The following is a 16,607-nucleotide window of genomic DNA, read 5'->3' as shown; positions in this document are numbered from 1 at the left end:
GACTTTTGCTATCACCACTGTATGTTTGTATTTGATACTGGCCACTGCCATCGTATAATTTATTGCCATTTAATATTGTACTACCGCTCTATTGTTAATTGCCATTATAATTGCTGTGCAGTAATTTGTGCTGATTTGTAAACATAGTGAATTTTGTAATAGATTTGTTGATTGTATACCACTTGTTGGTTATTTGTTGGTTTTACACACACTTTTTTACGTTCAGATTTCTGGATAAACATACTGTTTCATTTTGGGAATCGACACGTAACATTATCCATCAGTTGTTGTTGCTCACATCCACTGATGTACTGTCGGAAATGCTAGAAAACTGCTTTTTGTCCGTGAAAAAGGGTTGGAGTTTTTGCCCAACTGTTGCTATTGAAATATCGAGTAACTACCGATCGAATTACCTGTGATTTGAAATATTTCAGTCACAAGGTGTCCTATCGACAATTTTACAGGAGCAGAATTCGAAAGCAAACAAGTTCAGATTAAGTCCAACAAGGTCTGAGACGGCCTTTAGAATGCGCGCGTGACTCCATTATAACATATACTAATAATGTAGTTTTCATAAAACATCTAATCAACAAAAACAAGTCTTTTGGAGTAAATTATAGATGTGCATATTATAAAACAAATTATGCAGCATTTGTTTTGTCAACACTGCTACCACGGTGGATGTTGCATTACACTTGCATAGCCATGGCCATGCTACACGGCATGGAGTATGTGTTTGGAAATGTATACAAGTTCTTTACACGCGAGAGAGATAGAGGGAACCATTTATTAGCCAAGACAGGACATATTACCTAACTGCCCAAGTTCCGGGAACTTTCATGCCAAAATGTCTACCATATGATATTTAAAACAAATAAGGTAGGGGTCGTCTCAAAAACGACACCGGCACATAAAATTATATTATTCAGCTTTGTACAGGGGCGATAAGACGTACCGTGTGCAAGTTTTATGCAGATGGTACCCCCTACTTGTGGTAGAATTCGGGAGGAAATTAAAGACAATTAATGTTTTCCCGGGCCATATTACTTTTTGCTTTTCACGAGATGGGATTTCGACACCGTGCACGTGGCGATGACCGTTGCAGTTTCGAGAGGAAAATATTCCATCCTGTCTATGAAGTCACATTATCTCCGCAGTATTGATGACATTCATACGCCACTCGAACATTGTGAGCTCAACCCTAATGAGCTTTTTCTTGGCTTACTGTGCAAGACATAAAACAACATTCCAACTCATTCATGTCAAAGGGTTTATTAACGCAGCCTTTGTTAAAATCATACCAGAGTTATGGCGAATGGCTGAAGATTATGTTTTGAAACAGAACGTCAGTTCCGCCAAGGTGACGGCGTAGATATCAACCTCATGGCACTAGTTATCATACCTTTGAGTGAAAGTACAGATTCAGATACATCATTATCTGAGTCAATTGCCGGCTAAAGACATCATCTGCAGAACAACAAATATGTCTTGCTTCAAAAAACCCAACCTTCCAATACTCAACCCGTGTCATAGCGTTTGACTATTCCATCATTTTTCCAAGCAAATATAATGCAGTACATACAATGTATCTTATTTGCTACCCCGTTAACGCACATCTCAATGAAGTACAATAACAGATATATGTTGAGACCACCCCAACTCGTTGGCGACATTTCGCCTCGGGACAGATGTTTGGGAATTACCTCATGATATAGGCCGTTTGGTACATGCATGACAACACACGAATAGTTTCTAAGTTTATCATCATTTTACCTGTAAAAGTACCTTTAAAGGCTAATCACAGTGTTAGTTGGGATAGGCTAGATTAGATCGATTTGCGTTATTTTATATATGCTATTTCCATTGCCCTGTGATCCGTATTTTAATGAAGCCAGATAAAAATTTCTAGCGATTCCGACAGTACTTTAACATGTCAACACGGCCTAGCTTTCAGGTTCATTCTTAACACAATCCTCGTGCAAATGATGGACAGGGATAAGAGTATTTGCTGATCAATGCTGTTAACATACTAAATGAAGCTTCGTGTGGTTTATCGATGTAATGCCTTGCTGAAATCAGACTTCAGAGAGCACTGTCAACATTGTTATGGAAGTTATGCATTGCATGAAAATATATGTGTTTATCTAACACTTCCAAAACTTCAGTAAACGTTTCCAAAACGTCTGTGCAAACACAGTGGATGGTATTTACCCCCACTGCTATCATTTAAACAGAGGTTTCGCAGAGTAAAGCCACATGCGATAAAATGGTTTTCAAGTTGATATGTCAAAAACCCTATATGTGAACCTATGAAATCAACCAGGGTTCCCAATCAGAACCACACAAAGCACGAGAGGAAATTAAACGCGCCTGGATGATATTAGAACGTATTCTAAAATATGTTTCTGGTCACGTTCTTTTGCCTATAACATGTAATCCACATCTCGGGTGCTCATTAGAAGGACCTGGTCAGCCTTAGGACTAATCGTCTACATGACTTTCAACTACACATCAGCCCAATCGATGAATCCTCTCATACAAAGTCCATGTCAGTGCATACCTCCTTGTCCTTGTTGTAAACCTTGACGTGGCCAGTGAAGGTGAGGTGAGGTGAATTGGGATTTAACGTGGCATCCAAGATTATTGCACGTATATATCTACGTGCATGCACGTGTGTGTGTGTGTGGCTGCTTGTGCTCGTCCGGACTGATGCCGATTCATAGTACCAGCCCACTGAGATACCATGCTGCAGTCTAACATGAATACCCAACTCAGACACAGTATACTGACTCCGACCAGTCCTTGTTTTAGCCCCTTAATGCTGAGCGCCAGACAGGGTAACAACAAGTACCATCTGTAAACGGTTTTGTTTTGGTATGATGCGGACGCTCTACCACTACACCACGGAGGCGGTCTTGCCAGTGAAAGACTGATGACATGATGACTGGATCTAGTCGTCTCGTGGAAGGACGACAGGTTGACGTGGAACAGTCAGAAGTACCAGAACGTAAGAACACTTTACGTACCAAGGGCTAAAATGTGGGGTCCTGATCTTCGCGTCTTCAACACGCACAACAGGGAGATCACAGTTGACGACGCTGATCACATGTTGCAGATACGGTACAATCCTTTGACAAAGTAGACACAATGTTTGGATAATAATGCAACTTTATTTACTTTAAAAGCGACGTTTCGGTATTGATCCATATACCGTTGTCTAGCAAGGCTGGAGAATGAACATGTTACAGGATATGTAGAATAGGCGGAGGATTTACAGTAAATCGGCTTTACGGTAAACAAAGGAGTCGTACATGCACGTCGTCTTTACAGTATATAAAGAAGTTGCTACAGTGATTTACAGTTAACAGCTCCATCGCGTCAATGTTTTACAGTTAACAGCTGCATAGCGTCAATGTTTTACAGTTAACAGCTGCATAGCGTCAATGTTTTACAGTTAACAGCCACATAGCGTCAATGATTTACAGTTAACAGCTGTATAGCATCAAAGATTTACAGTTAACAGCCCCATCGCGTCAATGTTTTACAGGTAACAGCTGCATAGCGTCAATGTTTTACAGGTAACAGCTGCATAGCGTCAATGTTTTACAGGTAACAGCTGCATAGCGTCAATGGTTTACAGTTAACAGCTCCATCGCGTCAATGTTTTATAGTTAACAGATGCATAACTTCAATGTTTTACAGTTAACAGCTGCATAGCGTCAATATTTTACAGTTAACAGCTCCATCGCGGTAATGTTTTACAGTGAACAGCTGCATAGCATCAATGTTTTACAGTTAACAGCTGCATAGCATCAATGTTTTACAGATAACACATATAAAGGGTCATTGTTGTATAGCTGACATATTCATAGCGTCACTGTTTTACAGTTAACAGATGCAAAGCTTCAATGTTGTGCAATTCACAAAAGCATAGCCAATGAATTACAGTTAACAGCTTCATAGCTTCAATGATTTACAGTTAACAGCTTCATGTCTTCAATGTTTTACAGCTAACAGCTGTATACGTAAATATGTTTTACAGTTAACAGCTACAAAGCTATACCGTCAGTGTTTCCCATAGCGTCAATGTTAAGCAGTCAACAGATGCATAGCGTCAATGTTTTACAGGTAACAGATTTTGGCATTCATAGTTTACAGTTAATATATGCATAAAGTAAGTGTTGTACCGTTAACAGGCGCATTGTCCCACTGTTCTACAGTTTACAGCTGCATAGGGTCAATGGTTTATAGTTAACAGTTGCACAGCGTCAATTTTTCACAATCGACAAATTTAGTATGATTAATATTTAAAGTTAACAGACGCATTGCGTCAATACTTTACAGTTAGCAGACTAAAGCGCTAATGATTTACAGCTAGCATATGCATAGCTATAGCGTCAATGTTTTACAGCTTATAGCGTCCATGTTTCTCCGCGTTCAGCTTCAAAACGCTATGATGTTGTATTACAGTTAACAGGCGCATAGCGTCAATGTTTTACAGTTAACAACTCCATGGCGCCAATGCTTAACAATTAACAGATGCGTAGCTATAGCGTTAATTTTTTACAGCTAAGAACTTCGTAACTTCCATGTAAGTATGTCTGCTGCTGAAACATTTATGGCGACAATGTTTCAAATAACAGCTTCAAAACATCACTACTTTCCAGTTTACAGATTCGTAGCTTCAATAGTCCACAACAAATAACTGTATAGCGTCAATGTTAAAGAGCGTAGCGTTTTCACCCACAGAAACATAACTAACACCTTGATAGCATCAATGTTTCACAGTTAGAAACTTCATAGCGTCTGTTGCCACCTGCTCAATGTGACAACACTTCATGGAGTTAATCTTCCATAGTTTCACCGAGTCAATGTTTCACGGATTTGTAGGTTTAATATTTCACAGATTCATAACTTCTCCGTTTCACGGCATGACTGCAATGCTCGGATGTCTCACTGGTCGACTGTGATCGTATGAGCCTGGAGTTATTTCCCTTTGACTGTCCAGCACAAGAGGCAGTTCCTGGGCTTTCATGAGCTTGATCATGAACACGATGGCCAGAGCTGTTGCTTTTAAATGATCACCACCTGAAACATGTGCCATCAGTATCTGTAACACTAATTAATTTCACATGTAGCTACATCTATGAACAGTGGAGTATTATTTTGCTATGGTGAGAAATGAGTTGATGTTCAAGTGATGTTGTGTGAAATACGTATGTTTTAATATAATTGTAAGAACATGTCTATTCGTCAATACCACGTTTCAATACATGTGCTACCTGGGCCCACTTGCACAAAGCGATATTAGCACTAAGATGATAGTAACTCTCAAACTTTAACTCGGGCTTATAATAGCCGTTGTGCTAAGATCGCTTTGTGCAAGTGGGCCCTGGTTATCTTGTCAATTAGAGATCTGTAACATGTAAACGACTTGATTACTGTGTCAATCGTAACATCCTAAAAAATAAATTTCAATATGCTCTTGTACCATCACTTGTGTATTTGCGAAAAAAAGGCCTGTTGATATTTCATATCAATTTCCGTTTGAACTAAAGTTGCATTAGTACAAAACCTGGTATTCGCGTCCACGACCGGTACATCCTGACATGGTCAAGGGACGCAACTCGACTAAGTGAATGGCGACACCTCAGTTTACAGGGGGCCGCTATGACAGAAACTGATAACATAACCAAACCATGACATCACACATCGTCGGTGCTCCACCGTTTTGTACACACAACGATCCTCAATAACCAGAGTTGAGGTGAAATAGGGTTTAACGTCGCGTCCAAGATTATTGCACTTATCAAGCGACGCGCATGCACGTGTGTGTTTGTAAGTGTCTGCTTGCACTAGTCCGGACTGATGCTGATTTTATAATGCAAGCTCAATGAGACACATAGCAGTTTTACATGAATACCCCACTCAGACACAGTATACTGATTAAAACACATCTGTGACGTCATTCTATTGTTTGAACGCTCCATTATTTATCAGCATTTAAATTTTTCAAATATTTTCAACTACATAATATTTTGTCAAAGTGTTAAAGTAGGGATGAGTTTAAAGTAGGGGGATATCCTCGTTACTCTCCATTCCTTAAAAATAATCTGCTCCATTATTTTTAAGGAATGAAGAGTTACTCGGACATTCCCCTCTACCTAGGAGCCGACCAGTCCTTGTTTTAGCCCCTTAATATAATGCCGAGCGCCAGACAGGGTAACTGTCATGACGCGGCCGTGGATCGAAACCCGGGCGGACGCTCTACCACCAGACCACGGTGGCGGTCCTCAATCACATGACAGAAAGGACAGATATCGTATAAATGACAGTGAAGTATTGACGATGTTAAGCTGGAACTATATGATTTCTAAAGTCACCTGTCTTCTCCTCGATCGGAGGTGTGTATCTTTCCTCCCCATTAACCGGAGGGGTATCCGAGGCAGCCAGACGGATAACAAACACTATGGCCAGAGTGACAGCCTTGAAATGAGAACCTAAAACAAAGAAAGAAACTAGTGAGTGAGTGAGTGAGTGAGTTGGCCCCAAATTATTTTACTTATATCTCAGCGTGACAGCGTAATGTAAGAGGAAGATCTAAAGAGACGCATTTACAACTTAAATAATAATAATAATAATAATAATAATAATAATAATAATAATAATTATTATTATTATGATAATTATGATAATTATAATAATAATAACGGACAATTTATATTGCGCATATTTCCACACCAACAGGGATATGCTCAAAGCGCTACTGTTACCCCGGTCACTGGATCAGTGTGCACCCAACAATCATTCTCAGCTCCCTTGGAAGTATACAACTCAAGCGGCCCGTTAGGTGCTGGAAGGTTAACAACCACATTGCCATCTCATCCTACCGGGTACCCATTCACCGATGGGTTTTACAGAGACACATTTCGAGCAATATCACCTGCATGAGGAGACACCACATGTGGTACATGTGCTTCAGTGTGGGACAGGACCGATGCCATGGAAACTCTCAGGAGCCAAACTGCCGAAACGCGGTCACCCATCCAACTACTCTCCGCGACCGACGCTGCTTAACTTCACCTGATTTGTGATCTGTGCGCTGGGAAAGCTAAGGTTTATGAGCGGAACTTGTATGGGATTCGAATCCATTACCAGCTAAGGGATGCAACTCTGCCCAGTAAATTAGCGACACCTTAGACTGCATTATTATCCAGATGAGAATTTTAACCACAGGTATCTGTGGTTCAAGGTGTACACATTTTGTTCCTCTAAAAGAAGAAGCTGAGCAATATTTTGGGACCCACAAAAAATATTAAAACATCCATCCTGTCCAGTGAAAGATATGTTTTTGTTTGCAAAGCCCGAGGGTAGGTTTTTTTCATCATTTTTTGTAACAGATTTATTTTTTGAAAATAATCACAACATTCTGTATGTCAAGCGGACGGCTCGAAATGCAGGTTGTGTTGACAAAATTACCATCGTGGAGAGCATTTGTCTACAATGTTAATTCCATATATGTCTAATACATGGCACGATGCTTTGAGAAGTTCCATATTCTTCGATTTGAGGAGCATGTGTGTATTCAACTGGGGCAATTGTGGGTGATGGGTAATGAGTATGATGCGAGGTCAGAGTGACGGTTGGCACCCGTTGAAGCAGCGACTCGCAGGACAGCATGTCAGAGCGTATGTTCATAACCCACATTCAAGTAGGGCACGGAAGAAGCATTAAAATTCTTTAAGTAGACTGAAGGGAAATTATTATGTAGGACATTTATATTGTATGTTTGTTGTAAATGCCAGCTTTATATTGCAGCATAACCACTGGGAACCTTGCCATACATGGTGGACAGGAACATTTATTGTTTTGTTTGTTTGATTGTTTATTTGTTTGTTTGTTTAACACTGTATGCACTCAGCAATATTCCAGCTATATGTTGTAAATAATATGGGTCAGACAATCCAGTGGTTGACGTCATGAGCATCGACGCATTTGGGATATGATGAGTGAGTGAGTATGGTTTTACGCCGCTATTAGCAATATTCCAACAATATCGACACCAGAAATGAGCTTCACACATTGCACCCATGTCGGGAATCGAACCCGGGTCTTCGGCGTGACGAGCGAAGGCTTTAACCACTAGGCTACCCGACCGCCCCTGGGATATGATGACATCAACGAAAGTCAGTTGGCCTAACCACCCAATCATGTTAGTCGATTCTTACGACAAACATTGGTTGCTGAAGATCACGTCTAACCCAGATCTTCACGGATTAACAATGAAACATTTATCTCTATTGTAGGATCCGGAGACAAATAAAAATATAAAACGTAAATACTGGTTCAGTGATATTATCCCCGGAGCGACCAGGCATCAAATAGTAGAAATCACGCACAATTTGGATGTATATATGCTGTCGACGTTCATCTATATTGCTATTGAACAAAAGGACATTGACGCGATTTTTTATGCCGACTCGCTACTTAGAATTTTGTGGATTTGTATCCATCCCTGCAATGTGACTTATGCATCCCTAAAGACCACACACACACTTACCTTTATGCTGCTCCAAGGGATCTGCAGGTCTCTCCTCCTCGCCAGATGTCCTGATGCTCTCAATGGAATCTAGACTGCACCAAGTCGACAGAACTTCTGACAAGTCTTCAGGAAGGGTTCCCTCCAGGTGATGCCTTGCGTCCGTGTCTCGACTATGTGCCTTGTCCCCAGTAGAATATGTGCGACTGTTTTCTAATACGGCAACCCTCTGTTCTAATCCATCAAGCTGACCCCTCAACTCCTGCAGCTGACGTGAGTTATGTGGGCCGTCTTCCTTGGGGCTTATTTGGGCTCGTCGTGGTTCATTTGGCGTCACGTCTCTCGCCATTGTAGACATTATCTCCATAAGGGCGTTCATCGAAGTCGCTATACGTTTCTGATTGTGTACGACATGTTTAATGAGTTCAATAACTTCAGTATCGTTTGCCCTTTCCATTGTATCCAGTACTGAGAATACCTCAACATGAGATATCTGAAATAAATTAAAAAACTTCACCTTTCGAGAATGTGTACTATTTCTCCTGTTTTCATAATCCATTTTATATGCAAATACTGTGAAACACCGGACAGTAATGCTATCCCAGAACTCGCCCCGACTGACACATTTCGGAGTAAACGAATCCTTAAGCTTGTTACAGTAGTAGTAGTAGTAGTAGTAGTAGTAGTAGTAGTAGTAGTAAATTGTTTATTTAAGTGTCGCACACACTAGAACATGTAAAATAGACATGATATATACATATAAAAAACAGTGCGTCGAGTAGAATAGGCCTAAGAGACACTCAAGACCACAAAATATTCGGTTGTTGGATAAACTAAAAATAGCATTTGCCTCCGTCAAAACATTTGAAAAAATGTTGAGGTTAAAAGGTTTTGTGTTTTACTTTCGTTCATTCTTTATACAAATTTAACTTCATGATCAAAGTTATAAAGCCGAGGATTATTTTTATATGCTGCATTGAAAAGATTGAAAATCATCATAACAATTACATTGAATTAAAAAAAATAATCCAATCTTAACCAAATGTACATGTACATCATTTCGTGAAATACAATATTTACAAATTCTCTCTGAAAAAAAGATGTTGCACAAGAGGCTTGGCATATCCGCTGTTTTCAATATACAAGGCTAAAATCTGGATTTGGATAAAACACGACTTTTGCCTCTGTTCATCACATGTTTAACAGAGACAGTTGGAGTTGCTTTATAAGTTCTATATGTGCGAAGCTTATCACCATTTAGTTTACCTGTATCATTCCAGAACGGAATATGCCAATTTTCAACATTGCTGTTTTTTTTAAAATTGTTTCCCACAATTAACACAACATTTCGCTCCCCAAACATTTACAATTAACAGTTCCTCATTAAACTTGGATAAGATACTTAAAACACTGCAGTTTAAAGATCCCCTATTAAGTTCAGCACATTAATGAATTTTGAATAGGAATGCGTGTAGGTCACATGAATTTAAGACGAAAGAGACATCTAAAACACTCTGTTTTCTGACTGACATTAACAGAACACCAACCCATATCTCCCCTAACTGCAATAACTTGGGCATCCTTGCCTACTCCAAAAAACATCCTACAGTTCTTATTCTTCTCTGTACTTATTTACCCCCGAGGGGCGGTCGGGTAGCCTAGTGGTTAAAGCGTTCGCTCGTCACGCGATTCCCGACATGGTTACAATGTGTGAAACCCATTTCTGGTGCCCCCAGCCGTGATATTGCTGGAATATTGCTAAAAGCGGCGTAAAGCCATACTCACTCACTCACTATTTACCCCCGATATACTGGCACTATACAGTAATATAGGCTCAAAAAGAGACATATACTGTTTTGTAAAAATATCAAATGACATCCCCCCTGCATAAATAAACTATGTATACAAAGCAGACCCGGCTGTACCTGCTGATTTACATAGTTTCTTAACTTCTGCATGCATATCCCCCCTACATAAATAAACTATGTATACAAAGCAGACCCGGCTGTACCTGCTGATTTACATAGTTTCTTAACTTCTGCATGCATATCCCCCCTGCATTAATAAACTATGTATACAAAGCAGACCCGGCTGTACCTGCTGATTTACATAGTTTCTTAACTTCTGCATGCATATCCCCCCTGCATTAATAAACTATGTATACAAAGCAGACCCGGCTGTACCTGCTGATTTACATAGTTTCTTAACTTCTGCATGCATATTCCCCCTGCATTAATAAACTATGTATACAAAGCAGACCCGGCTGTACCTGCTGATTTACATAGTTTCTTAACTTCTGCATGCATATCCCCCCTGCATAAATAAACTATGTATACAAAGCAGACCCGGCTGTACCTGCTGATTTACATTTTTTCATAACTTCTGCATGCATATCCCCCCTGCATTAATAAACTATGTATACAAAGCAGACCCGGCTGTACCTGCTGATTTACATAGTTTCTTAACTTCTGCATGCATATCCCCCCTGCATTAATAAACTATGTATACAAAGCAGACCCGGCTGTACCTGCTGATTTACATAGTTTCTTAACTTCTGCATGCATATCCCCCCTGCATTAATAAACTATGTATACAAAGCAGACCCGGCTGTACCTGCTGATTTACATAGTTTCTCTACTTCTGCATGCATATCCCCCCTGCATTAATAAACTATGTATACAAAGCAGACCCAGCTGTACCTGCTGATTTACATAGTTTCTTAACTTCTGCATGCATATCCCCCCTGCATAAATAAACTATGTATACAAAGCAGACCCGGCTGTACCTGCTGATTTACATAGTTTCTTAACTTCTGCATGCATATCCACGTGTTCATTAAAACACAGTCCCAAGCAATGGGAAACACTCTAATAAGCAATTGGGATATCACCACACTGAAATATTTTTGTTTGTTGTTTAGCGCCGTACTCATCAAAATTCCAACTATATGACGGCGGTCTGGAATATAATCGAGTCTGGACCAGACAATCCAGTCATTGACATCATGAGCATCGATCCACGCAGTTGGGATACGATGACATGCATCAACCAAGTGACCCCCCGATCCCGTTAGTCGCCTCTTACGACAAGCATGGGCTGCTGAAGACCAATCCTAACCCGGATCTTGACGCTTTCTCACACTGAAAACTATAGCAGGATCTTTAAACAGATTTCTTCCTAAAAAAGAAGACGTTGGTTTCGTCACAATTAACTTTTAGACGCCATTTATACATTAAATACTTAAATCATACTTTATCATACTCTGGAGGACGTTTCACCGGGGGCTAAATAGCAATATCATCAGCATTAAACAAACTAGACAGCAAGTCTTCATCAACACTTTAAATTGTTTATCTCAATTACCACATCGTTGATGTACACTGAAAAATGTGCTGGTGAGAATTTGCAGCCTTGTCTCACGCCTTGTGATACTGGAAACGAGTCAGTTGTACATCAATCATTTAGTCGGACAGCACAATTCACATTTCGGTATAAAGCTTGAACAGTGTTAAGGATTTTGCCACACACTGCAATAGACATGAGTTTAAGCCATAGGTTATCTCGATCAACAGTGTCAAAATCTTGCATAACATCAACAAAACATACATATGTAGAGAAGCCGGGGTAGAGAATAGTAGAGCGTCCGCCCGGAGAGCGGAAGGTCAGCGGTTCGATCCCTGGCCGCGTCATACCAAAAGACGTTAAAAGATGGTACTTGTTGTTACCCTGTCTGGCGCTCAGCATTGAGCTGGTGCGTGATGCGCTAAACACTATCACTGATTTCATATAGTTGTCTACAGTTCTTCTGTGTTAATGATTAACTCTCGATTTATTTAACCCATCTTTAGTTCAGCATTACCCATGAACAGTTTTAAAAGTGACAGTTGTACTTCAAATAGACATATTACCTCTAGTATCACTATCTCGCAGTTCGTCACATGTTCTCATACATTCCATTAGGAAGTTGCAAACGTTATCTCAGTCATGCCTCTGTGATACTACCATTGGCCTCAAGTGACGAGGGACCGCCTCCGTGGTCTAGTGGTAGAGCGTCCGCCCGGCGAGCGGAAGGTCCGGGATTCGATCCCCGGCAGCGTCATACCAAAAGACGTTAAAAGAAGGTAAATTTATTTTTTTGTTACCCAGTCTGGCGCTCGGCGTTAAGGGGCTAAAACAAGGACTGGTCGGCTCGGAATCGGTATACTGTGTCTGAGTAGGGTATTCATGTTAAACTGCGGCATGGTATCTCAGTGCGCTAGCACTAGCACTAGCACTAACACTAGCACTATAAATCGGCATCAGTCCGGACAAGTACAAGAAGCCACACACACAAACACACCCATCACCCCTCTGAGATGGCGACATGGGATAATCCAAACAGTAACTTACTATTCGATGAAGTAACTTTAAGCAATGACTTTTCTGTAAAACTTCTACTGGTATACCATCTACACAGGCAGGCTTGCCCTTCTTGGTCCGCAACACAGCCAGTTCCGACGCCCTCAGACTCACCGGAGCGTTCAACACTTGAACCTGCATGTGCCCCCACTGTACCGTTACACACGCGTCCACACACACACTGTCATAGTGCTGCCTGTCGAACTCACTACCGTCAGTCCCGTTATACAACGTGCTGTAGGAGTCTCGCCAGTGTCCTAGCACAATGTCATTGTCACTTGTCACAGTTCCATCCTGTCCGGTAACATACAGCGTATAGTGTTAAAATAAGTCCTGATGTGCGTTCGTTCTGTTGTTCTAGCTGATACGCGCTCTTTGCTTTCCTATTTTGTTAATCAAAGAATTTCCGTTCATTCTTGACTGCCGCATTGAGGAAACGTTAAACACGTATACTTCCTTTACAGGTCTCCTGTGACAGAATGTACATAGTGCAGCAGAATAGGTATTACGACTTACAGGACAGGCTCCACCCTACGCTAGATGTTGGACAACAACATGCACTGTAATAGTGTAGACGTTTACAGTTTTACAATGTACACAATATTACAGTGCAGTAAATGTCAAAGTATAGACTATATTCCAATGTAGACAATGTTATGGTGTAGACAATATTATTGTGTAGACAATGCTATGGTGTAGACAATGTTACAGTGGAGACAATATTATTGCATAGACAACGTTATAGCGTAAACAATGGTACAGTTCAGACAATGTTACAGTTCAGACAATGTTACAGTTCAGACAATGTTACAGTGCAGACAATGTTATTGTATAGACAATGTTACAGTGTAGTCAATGGTATTGTGTTGACAATGTTACAGTGCAGACCATGTTATTGTGTAGACAATGTTACATTGCAGACAATGTTATTGTGTAGACAATGGTACAGTGCAGGCAATGTTATTGTGAAGACAATCTTATGGTGTAGACAATGGTACAGTGTAGACAATGTTATGGTGTAGACAATGGTACAGTGTAGACAATGTTATGGTGTAGACAATGGTACAGTGTAGACAATGTTATGGTGTAGACAATGGTACAGTGTAGACAATGTTATTGTGAAGTCAATGTTATGGTGTAGACAATGGTACAGTGCAGACAATGTTATTGTGAAGACAATGTTACAGTGCAGACAATGTTATTGTGTAGACAATGTTACAGTGCAGTCAATGTTATAGTTTAGACAATGTTACAGTGCAGACAATGTTATTGTGAAGACAATGTTACATTGCAGACAATGTTATTGTGTAGACAATGGTACAGTGTAGACAATGTTATTGTGTAGACAATGATACAGTGCAGACAATGTTATTGTGAAGACAATGTTATGGTGTAGACAATGGTACAGTATAGACAATGTTATGGTGTAGACAATGGTACAGTGTAGACAATGTTATGGTGTAGGCAATGGTACAGTGCAGACAATGTTATTGTGCAGACAATGACACAGTGCAGACAATGTTATTGTGTAGACAATGGTACAGTGTAGACAATGTTATTGTGTAGACAATGTTACAGTGCAGACAATGATATTGTGAAGACAATGTTACAGTGCAGACAATGTTATTGTGAAGACAATGGTACAGTGCAGACAATGTTATTGTGTAGACAATGATACAGTGCAGACAAAGTCATAGTATAGACAATGTTACAGAGCAGACAATATTACAGTGTGGTCAATGTTATAATGTAGACAGTGTTATAGTGTAGATATATTATAGTGTACACAATGTTCTTGTGTGTTTTTGTGTAGACAATGTTATTGTGTAGACAATGTTATTGTGTAGACAATGGTACAGTGTAGACAATGTTATAGAGTAGACAATGTTATAGTGTAGATATATTATAGTGTACACAATGTTCTTGTCTGTTTTTGTGTAGACAATGGTACAGTGTAGACAATGTTATAGTTAAGACAATGTTACAGTGTAGACAATGTTATAGTGTAGACAATGGTACAGTGTAGACAATGTTATAGTGTAGACAATGTCACAGTGTAGACAATGTTATTGTGTAGACAATGTTATTGTGTAGACAATGGTACAGTGTAGACAATGTTATAGTGTAGATAATGTTACAGTGCAGACAATGTTATGGTGTAGATAATGTTGCAATGTAGACAATGTTATAGTGGAGACAATGTTATAGTGGAGACAATGTTATAGTGGAGACAATGTTATAGTGGAGACAATGTTATAGTGGAGACATTAAACAATATTGGTCGTGGAGATTACATTGAGAGCGTCTGGGGCATCTGTCGTGCCCCACACTGAAGCGCATGTGGTGTCGCTGTAGGCATGCGATTATATACCTCTGCTCACCCAGCAGTGAAGGTAGGAGGAGATGGTAATATGATTGTCAACTTTTAAGTACAAGACAGACAGCTTAGGTAGTAAACAGAGAATGTGCACACATAATGATGTGTACACGTAATAATGTCGTCGTCATAATTATCTTCATCATCATCATCGTCGTCGTCGTCGTCGTCGTCGCCGTCGCCGTCGTCGTCGTCGTCGTCGTCGTCATCATCATCATCATCATCATCATCATCATCATCACGATACGGGAAATGTTCTGACAACACAAAGGCCGCTTCACTGTATGGCACTAAACGTTTATTTGTTTTGCCAAATCCCGTTAGTCGCCTCTAACGACAAGCACGGGTTGCTGAAGACGAATTTTCACCCGCATATTCACGGAGTTTGAAGTGTTTGACGCAGTAGCACAATCACCATATGCATTTCAGTAACGCTACATGTGTATTTATTGCCCACATACTGCCATACCTTGTGTGCACGTATGTCTGATTCACACATAAATATTTCAAGTAACGAACCTGTTGTCATGAACTATTTCAGGCTACTACCTTAACACATGCGTAGGCGTTCATGAAGTTGGCGTTGACGAGTATGGTAACATATTAACTAGAATATAAGTATCAGATCCACACAGTAACCGGTCAACATACCAATGTCCAGTGTACTTCCCTAGAGCTGTTCACCACATTCGACTTAAAGTCAACGAATCGCAATGTTGAGCTGTAACCTTGACCGACTTGAGTCACGGATTGCGTCCAAACGTGAAGTGGGCCTTATTGAATTTCACGTAACACATGCTAGCTATATATAACGTATTATGTTTTAGGTATTATTGACGACTGTGTCGACAGTATCCACGTTGTTGTGGAAATTGTAGACATTGTCCCAGCGTTGAGGTGTACCCCGTGTTAAGGTGGTATGTCCCTGGTATGGTAGGTACATTCTCAGAAATTTCATTGTACAGTAAACAACGGTTATAACGAACTCGAAGGGACCACTTATTTAGTTCATAATAACCGTAGTGCATTATAAGCACATATACAGCATTTATACAACAAATGGGCGGTACTAAAACATAGGTTCGTTATATCAGTTAGTTCGTTATAAGCGTGTTCGTTATAAACGTAGTTTACTGTATTGATAATTGTGGGAGTGGCATGGCCAAACAAACTGACCCTTTTCAGGAAAATGAACACCTTGTGGCATTGATCCGATTTTCAGAGATATAATTTTATATTGCCTTTCATACCCTATGGAATCTGTTTCAGCAGATATTCGACCATTGATGTTTT

The 16,607-nt window shown here is 40.2% G+C and overlaps 1 protein-coding gene across 1 annotated transcript; it reads right to left on the bottom strand.

Annotated features, from left to right (window-relative positions):
- Positions 1-4,738: 4,738 nt before the first annotated feature.
- LOC139455384 (uncharacterized) lies at positions 4,739-16,022 on the bottom strand. Its single transcript, XM_071236943.1, has 4 exons — positions 15,966-16,022; positions 8,561-9,032; positions 6,384-6,500; positions 4,739-5,088 (listed from the first exon to the last, which is right to left on the bottom strand). The coding sequence occupies exons 2-4, from the start codon at positions 8,994-8,996 to the stop codon at positions 4,925-4,927; spliced, it is 717 nt and encodes a 238-aa protein (XP_071093044.1). The 5' UTR covers positions 8,997-9,032; positions 15,966-16,022; the 3' UTR covers positions 4,739-4,924.
- Positions 16,023-16,607: the final 585 nt, after the last annotated feature.

This window comes from Haliotis cracherodii, unplaced genomic scaffold, assembly GCF_022045235.1.
Source record: "Haliotis cracherodii isolate W230 unplaced genomic scaffold, xgHalCrac1.p SCAF_11, whole genome shotgun sequence".
NCBI lineage: Eukaryota > Metazoa > Mollusca > Gastropoda > Lepetellida > Haliotidae > Haliotis > Haliotis cracherodii.
Note: the sequence above shows the minus strand (reverse complement) of the source record. Positions and strands in the feature narration are given on the sequence as shown.

Bases quoted from the DNA above. Each gene is read 5' to 3' on its own strand.
- LOC139455384 (XM_071236943.1), bottom strand. From the start codon at position 8,996: ATGGAAAGGGCAAACGATACTGAAGTTATTGAACTCATTAAACATGTC. The intron at 6,501-8,560 runs GTAAGTGTGTGT...TCTTTGTTTTAG, and splicing joins TCCCTTGGAGCAGCATAAAG to GTTCTCATTTCAAGGCTGTC. The intron at 5,089-6,383 runs GTGACTTTAGAA...CACATGTTTCAG, and splicing joins TCCGATCGAGGAGAAGACAG to GTGGTGATCATTTAAAAGCA.